This window comes from Barbatula barbatula, assembly GCF_947034865.1.
Source record: "Barbatula barbatula genome assembly, chromosome: 17".
Classification (NCBI taxonomy): domain Eukaryota; kingdom Metazoa; phylum Chordata; class Actinopteri; order Cypriniformes; family Nemacheilidae; genus Barbatula; species Barbatula barbatula.
Window position 1 is genome coordinate 12,839,548 of NC_136780.1, and position 20,415 is coordinate 12,859,962.

A 20,415-nucleotide genomic window follows, 5' to 3' on the forward strand; every position below is an offset into this window, starting at 1 on the left:
GTTTATAAATATGCACAGAACACAGAGATATATTAAGTAAACACAAATGTTTACTCTGGATGCGATAATTTGATAACCAGCCTTAATTTTTATAATAAATAATAAATGATTACATTTATTTAAAAAATGTTTTACTTTCATATTGCACTAAAATGGTTATAACAGTGATTGAATTCAGAATCAAATCTTATGCGTTAAAACGCCCCTCAAAATACAGTAAACTACTATAAAGTGTTCTCAGACTTCTGGACCCCACTACACTGCACATCAAACACACAGATTCACCATCTTAGTTTATTTTTGAAACTCAGTCTTACATATTGGTTGTAGATGATCAGGCCACGGTCACATATGGATCTGTGAGTGCAGATGTGCAGATGGATGCACCAGTTACACTGCCAGCGGCTGCTCACACAACCACTACACCTAAAAACAGCAAAATACAAGACCAATAGTTTAGACCTCCGATCAGGAGATCCATCTACACCCATTTAAGCTCAAAACACTGAGTGAAGACAGAGAAGCTGCCCTGCATCCAAAATAGCTGAGCTATAGAATTACACACGACTCCCCTAAAGTCATCAAACGACAGAGAGCTGAGTTCACAGTTTTCCCACATCGCAAATCAAAACCGCGTGAGGGAGAGCCGCTCTCGTGTGCGGGTAAGGGAGGGCACAGAGGATATGACAGGATCGCGGAGCGGTGGAATGCGGGAAGCAGCTGTTAAATCCCCAGCCGCATGTTACTGAGGTCTGGAGATCGAGACAGCTGACCTGCCCCTCTCACGCCTCTGGGACATTCTCAAACCCATGAGAGCTTCTTACCGAATCGTGCTTCTTAACTTCCCAAAGATATTTCTCACTGGCATCAGGAATCAGGATGAAACATCAAGTGAATAAAGCAACAAAATAGTTTTATGTATAACCTGTATGTTACGAGTCATTTTATTTCGTGAAAATGGTATATACCATGCTATACAAAACTACAATTTAACTTAAGGAGTTCTTTCCAAAGTTAACATTATATATTATAATTATATTAAAAAGGATGGTTCACGCAAATGTAAATTATTTTATTCCTCATGTCTTTCCAAACATGTTTGATTTTCTTTCTTCTGCAGAACACAGAAGAAGATATTTTGAAGAATGCTGGCAACCGAACAACATTAGACCTCATTGACTTCTATTGTTCTCCACAGAAGAAAGTCACATGCAGGATTTGAATGACATGACTGTGAATAAACGACCAGAGTTTTATTTTTAAGTGACCTATCCCTTTAAGTTAACTTGGGCGGATTCAGTAAATATATTCCGTGCATTTCCATTATTTTAGATCTTGCCTTAAAACACAGAGACGTTTGAGTGACTTACGGCAGACTGCCAGAGAGCTGCTGGACCACAGAACAATCATAGAAGGTGAAGTCTGAGACGGCTACGGTCACTCTCCGGAAGCGCAGGGACAGTCTGACACGCACACAATCTGTCAGAGAAAACAGATACTGGACATGAGGAGTCTGGATGCAAAAACACCTGCCACTGAAACTTTAGCAATGTCACACAGTGAGTTCAACACGCCTCGCTGAACTTATTTCAGCATTTACACCAGCAGTGCTTGAAGTGGGCCGGTACGCTTCTCTATTTGAATCTTTAGCGCATCTTCGCTTTTTCTTGCGTACCTGCACTTCTCGCATGTTGCTGTTACTTTGCCACGCCGAGTCAAAGAGGTCATTGTATGGGTGATTCTCTAGAGCCACGGCGTTAGCTCTAGCCGTTACGCTTTTTTGGCTAAAGATAGCAGGCTTTCCGTGTTTTTGGCGCGGAGCTACACAATTTCAACAGCCAATCGACCAATCAAACGGGGTTTACTGAATTCAAGCCTATCAAATTACAAAGGCCAAGCAGCGGTTCAGCCAATAAAACTGAAGAAGACAGAACGTTCAGCCAGTCAAATTGAAGGAGACATACTGCAAGCAGGTGCCTGGGTATGTGAGCCAACTGTTTTAAATTAAAAATGAAAAAATGGTAAGATTCAGAGATGTAATCGACTTATCTATTGTGAATTCTGCTTTTAATTGAAACCATGAATAATTATATTGTACCAGCGATGTTTCTTCCTTTTTCCAAATTTCAAATGTGGTAATATTTTGCATACGGTAATGTGCACAAGAAAGTACCAGGATCTTTTTTCCCCACTTCAAGCACTGATTCACAGTATGTAATATCATCAACATTTTTGAGGAGTATTTTCACGGGAGGGTAATAGTGCGGAAAGCCAAGAGTGAAAGTGATTGAAACTCTTGAAACTGCAATCTGTGTTAAAAAATACAAACAAGTAATTAACAGAAATGATTTAAAGGTTTAGATGTTGGTTTGGATTTCAGGAGAAACGTCCGTTCAACAATTTCACTTCAACCCACGTAAAGAAAAGTACAGTCACCTGCAATTTTATGTTTTGGACAAAGATGGCGATATGACTGAGTGTCCACGCATGTCCGTGTGACATTTAAACATCCCAATCGGTTGAATTTTTGATTTGCTTCACATGAAAACCCCCAAATGACCAAAGGATGTTCGCAGGCTTCTCTTACCGTCTCCCTGTGGTACAGGTGGGAGTCTGTTGGCCTCGGGTGTGGCACAGGTAACTGTGGTCCCCTGGAGGGAAGCAGCTGTTTCAGTGTCTTCAAAAAAACAGGAGTACATGTCACCTTCTGACAGGCTCGGCAAACCTGGTACATCCACAGCAATCTAAAACGGACAAAAACCACAAAAGGTTAGCAATGGTTATACATATTAAAAACATTTGCTTAAATTATGGGCAATGCATTAAACCAGAACACACATTACATGCTGTTGCAAAGTGTAACCAAAGGATCTAAATGTGTTAATGTGAGAATGACGTGTTAATATTCAAACTAATCTGCTCTGTGTCTATTATCTGCAAATTACTGTTTACACTAAGAAAGCTCCACCCACAAGAATGACATCAGCAATGCACAACTCGAGGTTGATCTGTGTAGCACAACAGACGTCCTGCTAAAAGGACGATATAGACTGTGGGTAAAAAATGATCTGTATAATAAATATATAAAATGATAATAAGCATTGTCACATAAAATCATGTTATTTCATATTAAACCAATGGTTTTCCTCTGTCTTTTTACATAAGCATTAAAGGAACAGGAGACGTGAGCGCTGTAAGGGTGAATAAATAATGACATCATTTTTATGTGGGGTAAACACTCCCTGTAAGACAGACATCCTCGTATAAGTAATACCTGTTTCTGTTCTCCCAGGCTGGCGTTATATTGACTTAGTGTCTCCACTCTTAAACACCTCTGCTTTTCATCGAAACTCCACAGCCAATGACCTTCCACCGAGCCCAACCTACAGTCAGACCGCATCCCACACCTGTCGAGAGACCCAAGATACGGTGTCACATTCATTCCAAAATCAATACATAACATTCACACACAGGAAAATTCATACAGCCGTGGAAAAAATGAAGACACCATTGCAAAAGTTAATTTAATCATCATTTCTAGATGTATTCTGGTCATTCCAGTCCTGTGTCTGTTGAATTTCAACAAAATCAAACCTCAGCAGTGACACAAAGTCATCCAACAGCAATGTGAAAGACTGACAGCATGACAAGACACGTGAAAACTGTGATAAAATTCAGGTAAACAAAAAATCCCAAATGCATGTAGAAAATATAACTGTTGTATTGCATGAAAGTGAATATGAAAGAATAAAGAAAGAATGAGAAAAAAATACAGAGCATCCTTTCTGTTTTTCCAGCTTCCAATATAGAAACAATATTGTTGTTTGAAATTTGGGAAAATAATACTTTTAGTAGTTTGCAGAATTAAACAAAAATCATTATTTTACCTAAACACATACATAGAAATCGTAAATTATGAAAATAATTAACCTTTTTTAACCAGGAAGTCTCATTGAGATTTAAAATCTCTTTTACAAGAGAGACCTGGCCTAAGTAGCAGCCATACAGTAAAACACATTTTAAATACAACAAGTACACATTACAACATTTAAACAATATCCTTCAACAAAAACAATTGCAAGCTTCCAATACCACTCTCTTTATGATGCCTTTAAATTCACCAATAGACACAAATTTATCTCATTTGAGATCTTTTTGCAAACAATTCCATGCCCAGGGTGCAAAACATGAAAAAGCTGTTTTCCCCAGTTCTGTACAAACTCGAGCTATGTTAAGAAGCAAACACTTGGAAGAGCGTAGCTGGATATTGCCAGAACAAAGACAAGAAGAGTACAAGGATAAGCTGGAAGTTTACCTTACATTGCTTTATAGATAAAAATGTAGCAGTGCTGATTTCTATGTATAGCTAATGATTTCCAACCCACCATATCAAATAAAATGCAACGATGAGAACGGGATTTTGCATTTGTCATAAAACGTAGTGAAGCTTGGTATACAGAATCAAGGCTTGTTAAGATGGAAGAGGCCGCATGCATATATAATACATCACCAAAATCAAGCACAGTTAGGAAAGCAGCTTCCACAAGTTTCTTTTTGGCATTCAAATTTAAATTTGATTAATTAAAAAAAAAAAAGCCAAGTTTCAGTTTGAGCTTCCTGATAAGATCAGCAATATGTACATTGAACAAAAGCTTATCATCAATCCAAATGCCTAGGTACTTGTAAAAAGGTACTCTTTCAAGAATCTATCCATTAGATCAAGTACTTGTTCCTTAGCTTTTGAAAAAACACAACCTTTGTTTTCTGTGAATGTTTAACTAACCAGAGCATCTTCCAGCAACTGAAATGCAATTTGAGCTCATTTAGTAAGCAACTTACCGTCCATCAAGGACACACCAACCACAGTATGGGTCCGTGGCTTCCAGACAGGAAGTGCAATCTGTGTGCTTTTCACACTCCGCCACAGGCCTCTTCTCCACCTGAACACACATCACAGCAGGGGAATAACAACACACATTCACACAGTGACACATACGTGACCTAGAGTCTTCACCCTAGTCGTACGGCGCTAATGAGAATAACAACACTGAATCTTTTGCAATAATACAAATTCAACCTTAAAGTGTAAGCGCTTCCCCATAGACATCAAGTAATAGACTCACCGAGTTGCTGGTCATGATGTAGAGATGCTTATGTGAGGAATCCAACAGCAAGTCGCTGTTGATGGCCGTACCCGCTTGAATGAGAACGGTAGAGTATCTCCTGACCTCTCCGGACGCGCCCATGAACACCTACAGCACAAGACGACAGCCGAAGAGTTTTCAATAAGTAACCTGACGACATCTCCCGAGAACTTCCTCGAAATGTAATTGTCCATTTAAGCTTCTGAAACTACATCAATTGCAACGGGACACCTTGAATATCCGAAGACGGCTGGATGTGGGCAGGTCTAACTAAAAGAACTAAAAGTGTCTGCAGAAAAGGCTTTAGCACTTCTAAGTCCTGTTAAAGGAAAACGACGTACAAGGCAAAGGCCATGGATCTAAGAGAGCTGCCTAATGCCTCTTGAATCCTATCATGAGCGGGCTTGATTTCAGTAAATGAGATTAGAATAGTGAGAAGCCCATCGGAGGAGCAGGTATCCTGCTTAAGAGTGTCAGACAGTGAGAGCTGTTCACACACTCTGCCTATTCACGTTTGACTTTTAACGGATTAACATCGACAAACTGCCGCCTACTGTCTATTGCAGTAGAAATCATGCATTGGCGCATTATTGCATTATTCAAGACCGACGGTGTGTGTGTGGGGTAGAGAAAGTGTACCTGTATAGAGGAGATAGGTGTGAGAGGTTGTACAACCTATTATGAAAACTCCATGTTTATATGCGTGTGTGTGTGTGCGGTGTGATGAAACCGCAATGTGTTAATCCTAGTAAAATATGTGGCTTCTGTTCAATTTGGCAGAGAGTTTAATCTCACACACACAAAAGGTTCAAGCGGTGAATTCAGTCGGTCCCAAAACCAGTTTAATACATCAATCTGCATCGCATTTGAATTGTAAAAGCGAAACCCAATCGTTTACATCTTGATTTGAATAGATGGCTGTGTACAACATTATAGTTTACCTGTTGGATGATACCAACACTGCAAAAATGTAAAAACATAAAAATAAATTCTATTCAAGAAAAACAATCAATGTACACATTTGTCAGAAAACAAATCTTATTTAAATTTTCTTTAAAGGATAGGTTTTACTGGAACACAAGAGCCTGGATGCTTTTTTGCAGGACACCTGGAAAAGAATGTTGACTTAAGAGTAGGATTTCACGACTAAAATCTGAAAACGTTTTCTTGCCTTTTGGCTGTTTACGCGACTTCTGCTTTTAGAAACTTCAGAAATGGTATAATTTTCGAAAATGTGCACTTTGAACCCCGTTATCATTTCTGCGTAAACAAAAAAAAAACGTGACTTTGTGAACACCGTGACGTTATTATGCGTTCAGTCTATAGATGGTTTCGGCGGCAACGACATTAACAAACGCTATGTATACAATAATATAAAATAAAACAGTCATTTAAATTCATATAAATTAGGGGTGTCCTCGACTAAGGACTTACATAGTCAAATCGAGTCATGTCTTGACTGTAGTCGAATCGCACACACGGGTGGGGATGAAACTAGGTTTACAGAATTTGTTTAGAACAGAATATATCCTTATAATAAGGCCCCTCTCCTAATCCAACTCCTAAGCCGAACATCACTGGCACGAAATAAATTAGTATTAAAACATACAAATAAGACTGTATGAATTTATACAAATTTACCAAATCTAAAAAAGTACAAATTCCTTGTTTATGCTGAGAAAAACAATCATGGTGGCCTATAGGACTATATATTTATGCTACTCCACGTACTTCGTAAACTGGCAAAGGTATTAAAAAGCGCTTTTGGGTTATACATGGGTATGTATATGTGCACATGGTTGTAGTGCGTTTACAAAATGCCGTGGCCAACCACTGGGCTGGCAAGTATAAAACAACGTTTTTACAGAGTTGTTTCTCATTTTCTGAAATTCTATCGTGTGAACATAAAGCTTTTTTAAAAACGTTTTGCTAAATTGATGATGTGTAAACGTAGCCTACACTGACCTTCGAACTGTTGCCAATATAGCCCGATATGTCCGTATCATGCACGCTTGCATATAGGGGGCAATGAGCACCCGTATCACTTCCCAATTTCATCTTTTGCTTTCTAAACGCATCACGTTTCTCTGTAAAAATGCCACGAATGCTTATGAACAATAAAGCCGACTGCCAAAATATGTCTATCAAAGTGAGGCCTGGGTCACGTACTGTTGCCTTTAGTTAACCAAACGGTTTAAACTACGACCTCTCAAACACGCATGTACTTGTGGTTTCCTACAGTCATGGACGTTTATTTGTCCAAGTTTAGATTTCAGCATAAAAGGCTGAAATTAGACTATGTTTGTCTCGGAGCGATCAGTCTTCACTGTAAATACTGCTTTATATAGCGTGGTTTGTGGTGAAGGCTTTTCTATGGTCCAGCTGAAGAAACACAAAAAAGCCTGCTGTTTCAGCACTATCATGGCTATGACACGTTCACCAGGCGGGCAAAATCTCTTTACTGCTTGAGTAGACAGATAATATTACCATATTAAGTGGACTTATATTTCCCTGGCATTCTACAAAGTGCACTATAAACGCAAAATAAATAATCCTGAGAAACGACCAGTCACACAGTTCACGTTGGTGTTAAATACCTTATGTAAATTGCCTTTGGAGTCGCCCAGGAAGACAATACTGTGCCTCTCCTTCACACTGACGGCCACAGAGGTAAGACGGCTGGATGGGTTGTCCAATACCACTTCAGCTTCAACCGGCTCCCTGCTCGCCATTGGACTGGGGGTGTGATCTGAGCCGCAAGGGTAAGCATTCAGGGTGTTCTGGATGACACAAAAACATGTTTTCATGACAAAACCATTGTAACATAATCCAGTTTCTACTTGTGCAATCTTAAATTTAGACTGGCTGTCTTTTACTGTAAGGGTTTCATTCTCAGACTATTACCGCAAGATTGTGCAATCCTCTTATCTCAGAAAAGCAGATTAAAGGAAGATTATCTTGGTTTCATACAAGGATAGCAAGGCTGCTCCTTTCTTTTAGCACATCAAATCCCCTACAGAAGTCTAGTCTGACTGACATGTTTTTCTTTTACTTTAAGAGGTGATGTGATTTTAGGGGAAATCATGAAAATGTGTCGGAATGTTTATTACAAACAAAGCGTGTCATGTGTTTGGGTAGTGGCGCCCACAGGATCAGTATAAACCAATTTAAAGCAACACTTTGTAGTTTTTCGACTTTAAAATAACGTCTCCAAAATGATTTCAGTGGAAGAACAACTCTTAACCAGACATATTCTACTGCTGCGGCTATCTGAGCAGCCTCACACCGACTACAACCACACTCTGTAAGTTTTGTGTTCGGATCCGTACACACAGCCCCAGCCTGCGGAAGAGTATTCAGATGACGTTTCTGCATTCGCCAGTTCCATCAGCTTAGTAAACAAATTCACTTGTGTTGCGATGCCCACAGCGAAGCTTATACAGCGAAATTTTTTACTAAACTGGTAACAATTGTGCTGATCAACCATGAGCAAACGTCCTATAGTGTTGCTTTAAAGGGCGTGTTTATCTTAAAGCTTACATTTATTTAAAACTGCACTTCGATATATCACTGTAAAATCTTGATGCACCATATTTGAATAAATGTGAGCACAAACACGCTTCAATAACAATTTGCAGCAATTAAGAATTTACTATATAATAATAATAAATCATATAGTAATCTGTGTTCTCTTTCATGTATATACTTCCACCACCAAAGCCATAAAGACGCTCACACCAAGCTACATACAGTGTGTATACGGAACAAACATGACAAATTTGTTTGATAACTTATAATAATAAATACCAATTTGTCAAGTTTTTTTGTTGTAATGCATGTTTGTTTGTTTATACTATATATTGGGATTGTATTGATTGTATATGGGTGTTGGAACCCTTGTACTGTATGTGGGTGGGACTGTAATGTATGTCACTTTTGCCGTCTCTGAAAAGTAAACGTCTTATGCGCTTAGTTAGAGTGTCGTCAGTCAAAACCATTTGACTTTAGCAATGCCTAATAAATGAAACTGCTGTTGTTTTTACACGCTAAATTTATTTTGGGGGGGGGACCCATCCACATTTTATTGATTGTATATTAATCTTTTACTAAATAACACAAAGCTATCGTTCTTCAGAATCTCTTTCACTGCATTCGTACTATTTGAGCTACATGTTGAAAAGACAAGCACAAACATACCTAACTTTCTATTTTGTGTTTCACCAAAGAAACAATGATAGATTAATAGTGACATTCGACTCAAGATACATATTCATTTTGGATAAACTATTTCTTTAACTGGCAATTCTCTCAGCAAGTCTTCTGAACATCTAACCCTCCTCATTCCTCCTCCCCAACCCCTCCGCCTGCAAACATCATTAGTGTTGTTTAGGTGTGTGTGTTTTATCGATTGAGCTGGCCAGGACTGTGGATGTTATAGGCATGAATGGGCAGATACAAGAAGTTCATGAAAAGGTTTTGTGCCTGCGAGCCGTAAACCATGAGGTCTGGGATTTGTCTGGGAGCCTTGTTAGAACGAATGCTAGGTAGATAGATCTTAAGCTAATTATGATGTAGCATTTGAGAAGCATAAGACAGAGAGACAGGCTCATATAAGCTAATGTAATTTGCCTGAGAATTAAAGCAGTGTTTTTGAATGAGGATGAATGTTTGTTTAAATACTACGCTAGAAGAAAATTATGCGGTCCAGTTCTCTAGAGTTTCATTGTGGGTATCTGTTTATTTTCCCAGGCTTTCCTATTAAAGCGCAAGTACTGTGAGGATCATGTGGGAACACTTGACTCTAAAATGTATTTATGTGGACAATTTATGTCTATAATGTTACAATGTGAAGAGTGAACAAGCAAAATGCACTTCACAAATATTACTGTAATACAAACTGTATCCGAGTGTTGTGATGCAACTTTGATGCAACCTCCAAAACTTCAAGTAATTCTTCTGACCAATATAGATGGACAATAGTCATTATAAACATGTATGACTTTCATTCCTTGGTCACCGAACAACATTGACTTCCATTGTATGGACACAAAACCACTGACACTTTTCCCAAAATATCTTCTTTTGTGTTTCACAGCAGAAACAGTCACATACAGGTTTTGAATGACACCAAAATAAATCAATGATGACAGTTCAATCTAAAATTATATTTAAAACGTTTTTTGCATTTACTCACCGTCGGCAGATTGGCACAACTGGATTTAACTTCATATTCGATGTATGCCACCTTGTTTCCCCTTTTTTCCCCATCCTGCGTGTAGCAAAGATCTCGTGTCTCATCAATGCGACGGTCCACATCATCCAAATTGTACAAGCACAACGCCGAATCCTCACTGGGTCCACTAGCACCACTAAGCGCCGTCGAGAAGACTCCCAATAAAACTTGCGAGGCTACAGTATCCTTACCACCCACTTGCGCCCCCTGAAGGAGATTGTAGTTCTTTCCCGTCGTGGCAGAGCGGCACGTCAGCGGAACTTCAACGTAGGAGTAATACGCCTGGTCATCAAGACACACCCGAGCCACGTACGTACGATATTCCCTTGTAGCTTTCAGGTCGCGCCTATAGAACAAGAAGTATACGTGGTTGCGTCGCGCAAATGTAGCAACGAAATTGTGATCATATTCCGAGAGCCGGCCGGCGACAGCAAGTTTGGCGGTTTCCTCGTAGGAAAACACGGGCTCCGTTAAAAGTTGTCGAGTGGAGACCGGTGGGTGACTGCTGGTGTAGCCTCGGCCCACGTACAAAACTGGATCTTTGTCATGCGGCCGCACTACAAGTCCAACCGTTGATACGATCGGGTCGTTAGCCGCTACGTACTGAGTGTCAACAGGTCTCTCAGTAGAGAAGAGAACTTTGTTCACATTTTCCAGACTGCGTTTTTGGCAGGTGCCCTGATGCACACTACCACAGGTGATGAGCTGTAAGGAGTATGGATCCACTAGCAGTAGTTTGTTATGGTTGCTCACATGTCCAGCCTGGGGGCAGTTCTCCTGCGTCACCGGAGGCAGGCAGTCTTTACTGTCTCTGACAGGCCCCGTTCTCTCATCCACTTCAAGACGGAGGCCATCGAGGCCGGCGAGCTGGTACAGATGGTCTCGTGCCCCCACGTAGACCGTCCCTACACTGGGGTCAGGGTGCAAGGCAAGGTGTTGAAAGACTGTGTCATTGGATAAGAAGCAAGGATAACTGCTATAGACCCTTGGGGCTCCCAGAATGGCTAGGAGGAGGGACTGAAGCAGGGTGATGATGAGGGCCATCCCATGCACTGCAAAAACACTGAACAAATGAAGTGTGACAAAATTAGAATTACAAGAGATTAATTCACTGAGGGGGCACTTTTTACTAAGGTGTGAAAAAAAGTCAGAGTGACGTGCGGTGGTGACGTTAATATCGAGTGACTGAAGTTTAGTCTGATTATAGCCTCATGTCAGCTTTTTACTTCTGACGATTGTATTTAGGATTCAAAAGAAACAAATATTGTGTTAATATGTATAAACTATCTTGATAGACAAAACGTGTAAACATCATAAACCTTTGTTAATCACATGCAGAACTTATTTTTTGTCCATGGGAAAAAATCATAGGCTTTTGGTCAAGGGAACCAGTGCCACGCTAACTTCTGTGTTTGCCTGCAACAATACATCATCCCTGCGACGCTCTATATATTGGTCTATTAAATGGATGGTAACTGTGAAAAAGCGACAAAAAATGGGTACACACATAAGGACATCATTAATGAAAAAATATATATGTCAAAAAATTAATACACCCACCATTTGTCAGACATACAATGTTCAGGAGGATGCAGTCCTTTTGGTTATCCAGTGGCATAGCACATGCCTGTGAAGTCAGTCTGTGGAGACAGAAACACATACCGATTAGCTCTTAACACAGTGCAGCATTCAGCAATGAAAACATGATGCTTAAAGTGGACGTATCATGCTATGTCATGCATTCTGACTTCTTTACACGGTTACTCGTTACTCTTGCGATAGTGAAGTTAAGTTGTTCACAGCATTTCATTGATGGATGTTATATAAACGGTGGATATAACGCTGGACCGAGTGATGAGTGTCAGCTGCGCGTTGCACTCTCGGATCAGCTCCGGGAGCATTAAAGGATGAGCGACAGGAGTGTACAAGGAGAGTGGACCAGGCCTGGAATTTATGTTCGGTTTTATTATGTATTATGTGGCCGACAGTCGACCGTGAGGGTCGATTTTACTTTAGTTTTGTTGTTTGTTTATTTTATTAAAAGGTGGTTGTACGTTCGCCGGTTCCTGCCTCCTACCTTCCTTCCTTCATTTGAACTTTGCTACAATGTACAAAACACGAAGGGATCAATGTGATGATTTGTAGCTTGCTCGTGCTGTAGTTCCATCCCACTCTCCCCACTAGTCCCACCTCTAGCAGCTCGTGTTTTTCCAAAAATAATCGTACAGCTGAATCTCTCTTTTATACATTTTATCAAACTAAATACTCTTCGAAGATACGACGTATGCAATACTACTGTATAGGCACTCAAGATTAATATGAGACTGGCAGAAGCCGAGTGTGTTACCCGATCTTAAATGCCGCTGTGAGACACAGCTGTTGAGCTGAGCAATCCCTCCCTGACAGGAAATTGGATGATATAGACCCTAAGTCACCATCAGACCCTTAATGCATTACTCTGCATAGATTGGCAGTGATCCTGTGCGGAGACTTGGAAAACTGTCGATGATGTTTTAAATGAATAAGATGTGATTAAAATGTGGCCATTATGAGATGGTCATGCAATCCAAGATGACCTTAACAATCAATAGGAGGAATGTGAAATAATGTGATTTAATGCTGGAATGACTTGTCTTATGGCTCAGCATCCCCATAGGTTCATATTTTCTCTAAGTGCAGCATAATTTCTTCTACTTCACAAATGTATTTGCTTCTAACCAATGTGTTTCTCTTTCTACAAGTCAATGTGGAATAAACCGGAGCTGTCTACATCAGAGACGTTAGGAAAAAAAGGCAGTGAGAGAATATTACCGGTATAATGTGGAATGAATCAATTGATCTGAATATATTAAACCGATTGAAATTGATAACATTATTACAAAGGAAAGAACATAATTTAATCTAAATAGGTTTGAAGTTGTTATCTGTAAGTGTTCGAGCATCAGCATGACTTTGTTATAGGAGCAGCTCCAGAATTGTAAGCCTGTGCTGTGCTGGATTCATGTTTACTTAAGATTTGTTGACTGACCATATGACCTGTGATCTGTGTAAACGTCAAACTGATCTGGAACATGAACTTACACAGAGTCTAAATGCATAAGACATTGCCTTTTCATTTGAAACAATCACACCCGTGATTTCGAGTCATGTAAGAAAGACCCTCACAAAACTCAAATGCACACGAAAATGCAAGTCAAACACGCTTATTTAAGGTTCAGCCAATTTAAACTTTCTTATTTGAATGATGTATAAGGCCAGCTGTGTTAACTCGACTTGTAACTCAGGAGCCATACACTACTGTCAGTATTTTGGGCAAATGTTTGCTTGGGGGTACATTTATTTAGAGGAAAATGACTATTGGGGTCAAATCATTATCTGCTTTAATCTCTTAATTTATCTTAAAATCCATTGAGTCAATTGGACAACTCGCAATATTGCTTGGTGCTGACGTGGCCACGTCAGCTTTAGTAAGTTTTGTTGTTTTTGTCAACAAGTCTACATTACAAATATTTGGATCAATAAAGGCCTGTACGATCCTAATACTGTGATGATAAAGAACTATAAAAATGGTTTCAAAAACATTCTTAATTCAACAGAATTGACAGTCCACACAATGTGAAAGACCAATATATCAAGAAAGAGGGACCAATACAGTTTGGATCACTTTCATAGCAATTTCTCCGAGATGAATGATAAAAACAATGGCAGCAAATCAAAATCTCTTCCAATTCTTAAAGACTCAAGTATGTAAAATATGAATTTTAGAATAACCATAATATTGTTGTTTTTAGGTCTAGGCAGCAATAGACGTATCATTCCTGGCGTAGATGCGATTGAAACTAACACAGCAGTTATTTCTATTGATTGGATGACATTTCCAAAGCACTTTTCAGTCCCGTTTCCATTTGTTAACAGATTTTTGAGGTGGGTTTCAGAAAACACTTATGTTTTACCCTGAAAAGCACTACAGACAGAATAACTCAACCTCCACAGTTAGTGAACAGCTACCAGAATAACAGAAGCTTGTTAGACTGAATGCTTTTAAATCTTTACTAGAATAGACATGCAGGTGGTGTTGATTTAACACCAATGACAGTTAAGACCCACACAATACAGATTCTCCTCTTCACAAACCACTCATAGAAAATGGGGAGAGAGAATGAGAGAGAAGGAGGGTAAGTGAGAGAAAGACAGAAAGATAGATTAATGTGAGATGCGGAGAGAGGATTTGAAAATAAAAAAAAACTTTATTTACAATTAACTATGCACCAGCAACACACAATAAAAAGAAAATAGAAACGAATAAAGATAAAGGCCACATCCACACAAAGCCAGAGCTTTCCCTATGCAATCTTTTTTTTTTCCTGGGGTGATGACATCATCGTTTTCTAAAATATATGGATCGGCTATACACGCGAAAACGCAAGGGTGGCGTTTTCAGATTTATCCTCTCTGGGTTCCGGTTTAAAAAAATATATGTTTCAGGCTCCCAAAACAGTGGATCCGTATGGAGGAAACACTGATACGATACATAATCTTTAGGTATACAGCTAAACGCGTCTCCATGTGGATACTTTTTTTTAATTTGCAATCAAATACACAACATAAACATAAAAGAATATAACATAAATAGAGAAAGAGGCACGTTAGACAAAAAGACAGATACACAGAGTGAGAGAGAGTGAGAGAGAGAGAGTGAGAGAGTGAGAGAGAGAGAGAGAATGTCAAGCTCCTCAGTGTGTATTAAAGGAGAAAACTGTGAGCAGGCCCCTGTGAATCGTCCCCGTGCTGAAGGGAGTGTATTGTTTGGAAGGGTTCCCAGGGGCATAGACGCTAAGACTGGCATGGTAACGCTGGGCCTGCGAGGCATGCCTCACACAGCAACGGGGAGAGGAGACTGACCCCTCCGTCTCTCCGGGAGGGGTTGGCAGTGACCCCACATTTTTACGGCCTACAACAGAATGTTACGCTGTCACGCCTCATTTGACACGACAATGAACATGAAAAGTTGCCACTCTGGATGATTAGGAAAGCCATTTATCCATCTCTGGGGACAATGCGGCCATTCACCAGCCAGAATAAGCAGCGAAACATAATTCAAAACTTCGAGATGTCTTTTCGGATATCAAACCGATGGCGTTAGCCTCTCAGCTAAAACAGACACGTCTGTGCAATGTGGCGAATGGGTGTTGGGAACAAACGCTGGTTTCATTTTGACATTTTCGAGAAGGCGTGAGAAGAGAAATAGATGGGATAGAGAGGAGGGAATGAGGGGAAATGAGAGATAGATTAAACTAAAGCATGTTCATGAGATGGATGTTATAAATAAACCTCTTAGACAGGGAGGATACTGGAGCATTACAGCATACTCTAGATTCCAAACACTATTGTTGACCTTTTCATAGTCATGTGAAGTCACCATCAGCATGAAGTCTGGTCTACTTTATCCGGTGCACATTTATTCCGGCCAAAAACTATGTGAACTACGGGTCTGATCAAACGGAAGTACTGCTCGATCTAAAATCACAATGAGATTGAGTTGTTTATGACATGCATTTGGAAAACATGTATACTTTATTATCATGAAAATACTTGAAAAGGTTTGAAGAACAGCGATAGATGTGACCATGGCCATTTCCTGGAACTACAGCTGTGTCCCAAATCGGGGGCTGCAGCCTTCAAAGGATGCAGCCCCCGAAATGGTACACCGCTATCGTGGGTAAATTGTTCTTCTTCTGTGTCCCATATTCCGAGTTTTTGCGTGTGATCACCCTCTGGCTTTCGGCCGCATTTAACAGTAATTCATTGAGAACCTAAGCATACAAATTACACTATATATTGTCCCAGCCCAACCACAATTATTTCAGAAAACAGCAATTATTGTGATTACGGTGAATTACTTGAGACACAAGGGAGATTTCTTTATCCTTTGAGTCGTATCAGCTTTGTATTTATGTGTGTTTTAGGCTGCCTGCTTAGGCCAGTCGTGCTCAACAGTCTTTTATGTTTTGGTCACTTTATAGTCATCCTTTTGGATATTTGTAAAATATTTTAATTTCTGAAAGATATTCACACAGTGCTTAACAAGTTTATTAGACCACCACCCAATGTAAGGGTTGTTCCACAGCTGTCCTAAATTAACGTTAATGTTGGTGATTACCAAAATAATATTGTGTTTCTCAAATGGTTAATTCACCAGAATGCGTAAGATATTCAGTCACAGCAGTATTTCTAATGGGTTATTCAGTGTCAACTCAGTGGTTCCTGCTGGCTTACTTTTTCACAGAAGTAGGACTTACATCAGTAGTGATGAAAGCCAGAAAATGAAATGCCACAGATGACTAGTGACGGAGTAATCCACTCATTTGTTGAGGGAAGTAAAAATGACAATTTTCACCTGAAATTTGGGGTGAAAATGATTTTAGGACTATACTAGCATCATCATTTTATTTTTACACATAGATTGGTATATTTTTAAAAAATGTGTTACCTTTGGCAATCTTTGATGCATTTAAAACCAACAATGATGGTTAATAAATGAAAAAAATGCCTGCCTGTAACTCAAGAAATGTTGGTTAAGTCCTTATATTTACTTTTCTTTTGGGAACTATAATTTTAAGGGCCTATATGGTTCAGTCCTAGAGCTTAACTTAACAGTTTTGATGGCACCGATTTAACAAACTTTGGCAAAAGACTTTGTTTCCCATTGGACTGTTTTAAAAAAAACCTTTGCACCCAACTAGCAGAGGCAGCCAATCAGATTAAAGCTTGCCAGATCGAAAAAGTGCTTGCCATGTTTCAGTGCAATATGCATCAGATGGTCAGTGAATAGACCGTGGGCGGCATGAGAGTCTGAAACTATCTTTCACGTTTCACAGAGGTCTGCGAAAGTGAACCGCGTCACCATGAAGTAATGTTTTGGGTGTTGAAAGGTTAGAGTATAGTAAAAGCGGAGAGGTGGAGAAAAGTCATTAGAGCTGCACAATATAGCAATACAGATCAGGTGGAGTCATTGTGAAAGTACCAGTCAACTTTCTCACCAATTTTTCACTGTGTCTGTCTGTGTCTGTCTGTGTCATGCTGTGGTCTCTCTCTTTCACATGCTCCACCATCACACTTGGCACAAAATACTGCATAAGAGTATGTGGCTTTCAATGTGGCAGTGTGTTGACAGAAAGAAGCACGAAAAACTGCCACATAACTGATTTTATCATTCAGTAACTGGCTGTTTTCAAGAAACAACAAACCGCACCATGGGAACAGAAACTAATGCTAAGATGAACATTTCACTAGCATGCATTTGTAAACGTATTAGAGGCCTTATGTAGCATGCTAGAGAAATATATGTTGAAAATAGTATTTCAAAGAAATAAGTGTGTTGCAGGTGTAAACGCATAAATGTATAGTTGTGGCCAAAAGTCCAGGGGGAATTTATGCAATATTGGGTTGTGAAGGAACAGTTCACCCAAAAAAAGAAAACGATGTCTTCATTTAATAACCCTTAAGTTGTTTCAAATCTGAATAGTTATTTGTTCTGTTGAACACAAAAGAAGACATTTTGAAGAATGTAGGACAGCAAACAGTTCTGGGGCACTTTTGACTGCCATTGTTATTTTCTATGTGAGTCAATAGTGACCAAGATCCTCTATGGTTATAAGCATTCTTAGCATATCAGATATATTTGTTTTTTTATTAAAATGCAAAGACAAACAAAACGCTCACAGGAAATTAAGCAAACACTGAGTGTGTTCACATGCACAGTCTTACTCCGATTATGCCTAATAAGCTGATAACAAGTAATGTCATGTAAACACTCAAAATGTTTTTGCCCATTTACTGCCGCATGTAAACGCCTTTACCGGTTTTCTCTCCGGCATGTTTGACAGCGCAATAGTAAATGTCTCAAATTGAAGTAACAGTAAAATAACAGAAAGTCCGCTCTCGAATCATGTAGTTGATGTAGAAACGTCAAAATGAAAAGCTGTTATTGCATATTCTGGTTCTGCGGACATAAGAGGAATAAAAATACAGCTTCTGACCGTTTTCCCGCTGCATTTTTAGTTAGCAAACAAACTATCGATGGTGACATCACTGCACGAGAGAAACCCGGCAAGTCTCAAACGTCCATATAGACATGGTTTTCTGCATAGCCGGTTTATTGTAAATGTAAAACAGGCTTCATTTATAGATTTCCGTTTATTTTGTGCATGTAAACACACTCACCGACTAAATTTAATCTCATACTCATATTTGTTGATCCCCTTTGTAGTATCAATTTCCTGGACTCTCTTCATAAACGTTCTAAATGTTTTGAAATACATTTTTTGCCGAGCCTGCTTAAATTGTTCTCAAAGCTAAGTTTTAGTTCATACTGCAAACATACCAAAAGCTTTTTGGGGTTATACTGCAGACAACTATTTCTCTTTTTGTGTTGTTAAAAAAATGGTTTGGAAAAACATGACTGCGTAAATGCGTTAAAAGCTGCAATCTCTAATTTTTGCCTTTATATTTCCATATTGTATCATTTTAAGACATAAAACTTCAAATGACTAAGTTTTTATCTTTATGTGTGTAGAAGTCAAATGACGACAAACTGACATTTCAAGTGAAATTGTACCAAACAGACTGAATTCATCATTATAAATTGGGGTCAATTAAAGAGACAGTTTTGAACACTGTTTTATGTACTTGATCTATAAGCAATTTTTGTTCATTTTTAACAAAAAATAAAAAATGTTTGCTTTAATCTTTTATTTATTCAGGTCCTTTTGAAGTGGTCACAAGGCACACAGCAGAACTAAAGATGGATTCTTGGCTTGTGTGAAGGATTACTGAATCCCGGGCAGCTCTACAATTGTAATTCATGGCAGCTGCCAAACAGACCACCGAAAAAAAAACAACTGGATACAGATCAAGAAAGGAAGGAAGCAAAACCAGTGGTTGAAGATGAGGTCAGAGACGGAGGTCAGTTGCCAAGATTAATCGCTGAAATGACATACGATTAAACAAACTACGTTCAGGATTTGGCGAGCCAAACTCGCCCAGCGTATCAGGAATCAGCTGGATCATAATTCAAAACTGACAAAATTAACAAGGCACATGTTAAACATCACTCGACACAATGCCAGCCACTTTGCGTAAAGAGCATTTAAAGGCCCCGAGCAGGTTATTAATATTGCTGTGGGTCATAAATTATTCATGTTTTTCTCCATCATAACAGCTTCGATGGGTGACGTCCATCCCTCCTGAGAAATGGGCCTTTGTCGTGCCTGACTGACCGGCAAAGAAATGTGACTGGTTCAGCTGAGTGGCAAAAAACAAAACAGGTTCATTCAATAGTGTGTGTGTGTGTATGTGTGTGGGGAGGGTGATCTGCACACCTGCATCTAAGGATGAACAGTCATTTTCTAAGACTTTTCCCACATTCAGAAGAAAAGCGGGTGCAATAACGGATGCAAACAAACGACAATCGTTTATTAGGGAAGTCCTGGAGAGGGGCTTGAGGTTTGGGGCTTTTCAATTATTCAAAAGGCTCTCAGCCTTTCTAGCAACCTCCAGACGCTTTCTGGTAGCCGGTTCAATGAATCGGCCAGTGATGGAATAGGGAACGAGTGTCTGAGTGACCCCAGATGTGAGACTGAATAACTAATTGGGCGTTTCAGGTTGGTGCCAAGTTGGGGTCAATCAAGAGTCATGAGAATCAAGTCGACCATTGCTTAAATTCCTTGGTGGAAAACCTTTGTCCAGAAATGGATATTCTGTTGCTTTCGCAAGAAGTTGTGTGCAAGTTGTAAAATCCTTGTGGATGTTTTCCACAATGTAGTAATAGTCTTATTTTGCATTCATTATTGCAAATACTTCAAAAATATCCAAGTACAAATGGTGAAAATTTATTTTGATGTTCATTTAAGAACCACTGAAGGGCTTTGAAATGCACAGTGGAAATGTACATAACTTTCACGGAAACAGGAAGTTTAACAAATTGAGTGTCTCCTTCCTCTTCAAAATAGCCAATCATGCTTAATTTACACAAAAATG

At 39.4% G+C, this 20,415-nt stretch overlaps 1 protein-coding gene across 1 annotated transcript in view; it reads right to left on the reverse strand.

Moving 5' to 3' along the window:
• Positions 1-20,415, reverse strand: part of plxnb1a (plexin b1a) — a 60,652-nt gene that overhangs the window by 15,626 nt on the left and 24,611 nt on the right. Inside the window, exons 2-10 of the mRNA XM_079478461.1 lie at positions 11,938-12,017; positions 10,339-11,440; positions 7,742-7,924; positions 5,124-5,252; positions 4,840-4,940; positions 3,275-3,407; positions 2,588-2,744; positions 1,371-1,479; positions 318-426 (exon numbers count right to left, since the gene is read on the reverse strand). Coding sequence (XP_079334587.1) covers positions 318-426; positions 1,371-1,479; positions 2,588-2,744; positions 3,275-3,407; positions 4,840-4,940; positions 5,124-5,252; positions 7,742-7,924; positions 10,339-11,440; positions 11,938-11,951 — 2,037 coding nt within the window. The 5' untranslated portion in view covers positions 11,952-12,017. The remainder of the gene's footprint in view (positions 1-317; positions 427-1,370; positions 1,480-2,587; positions 2,745-3,274; positions 3,408-4,839; positions 4,941-5,123; positions 5,253-7,741; positions 7,925-10,338; positions 11,441-11,937; positions 12,018-20,415) is intronic.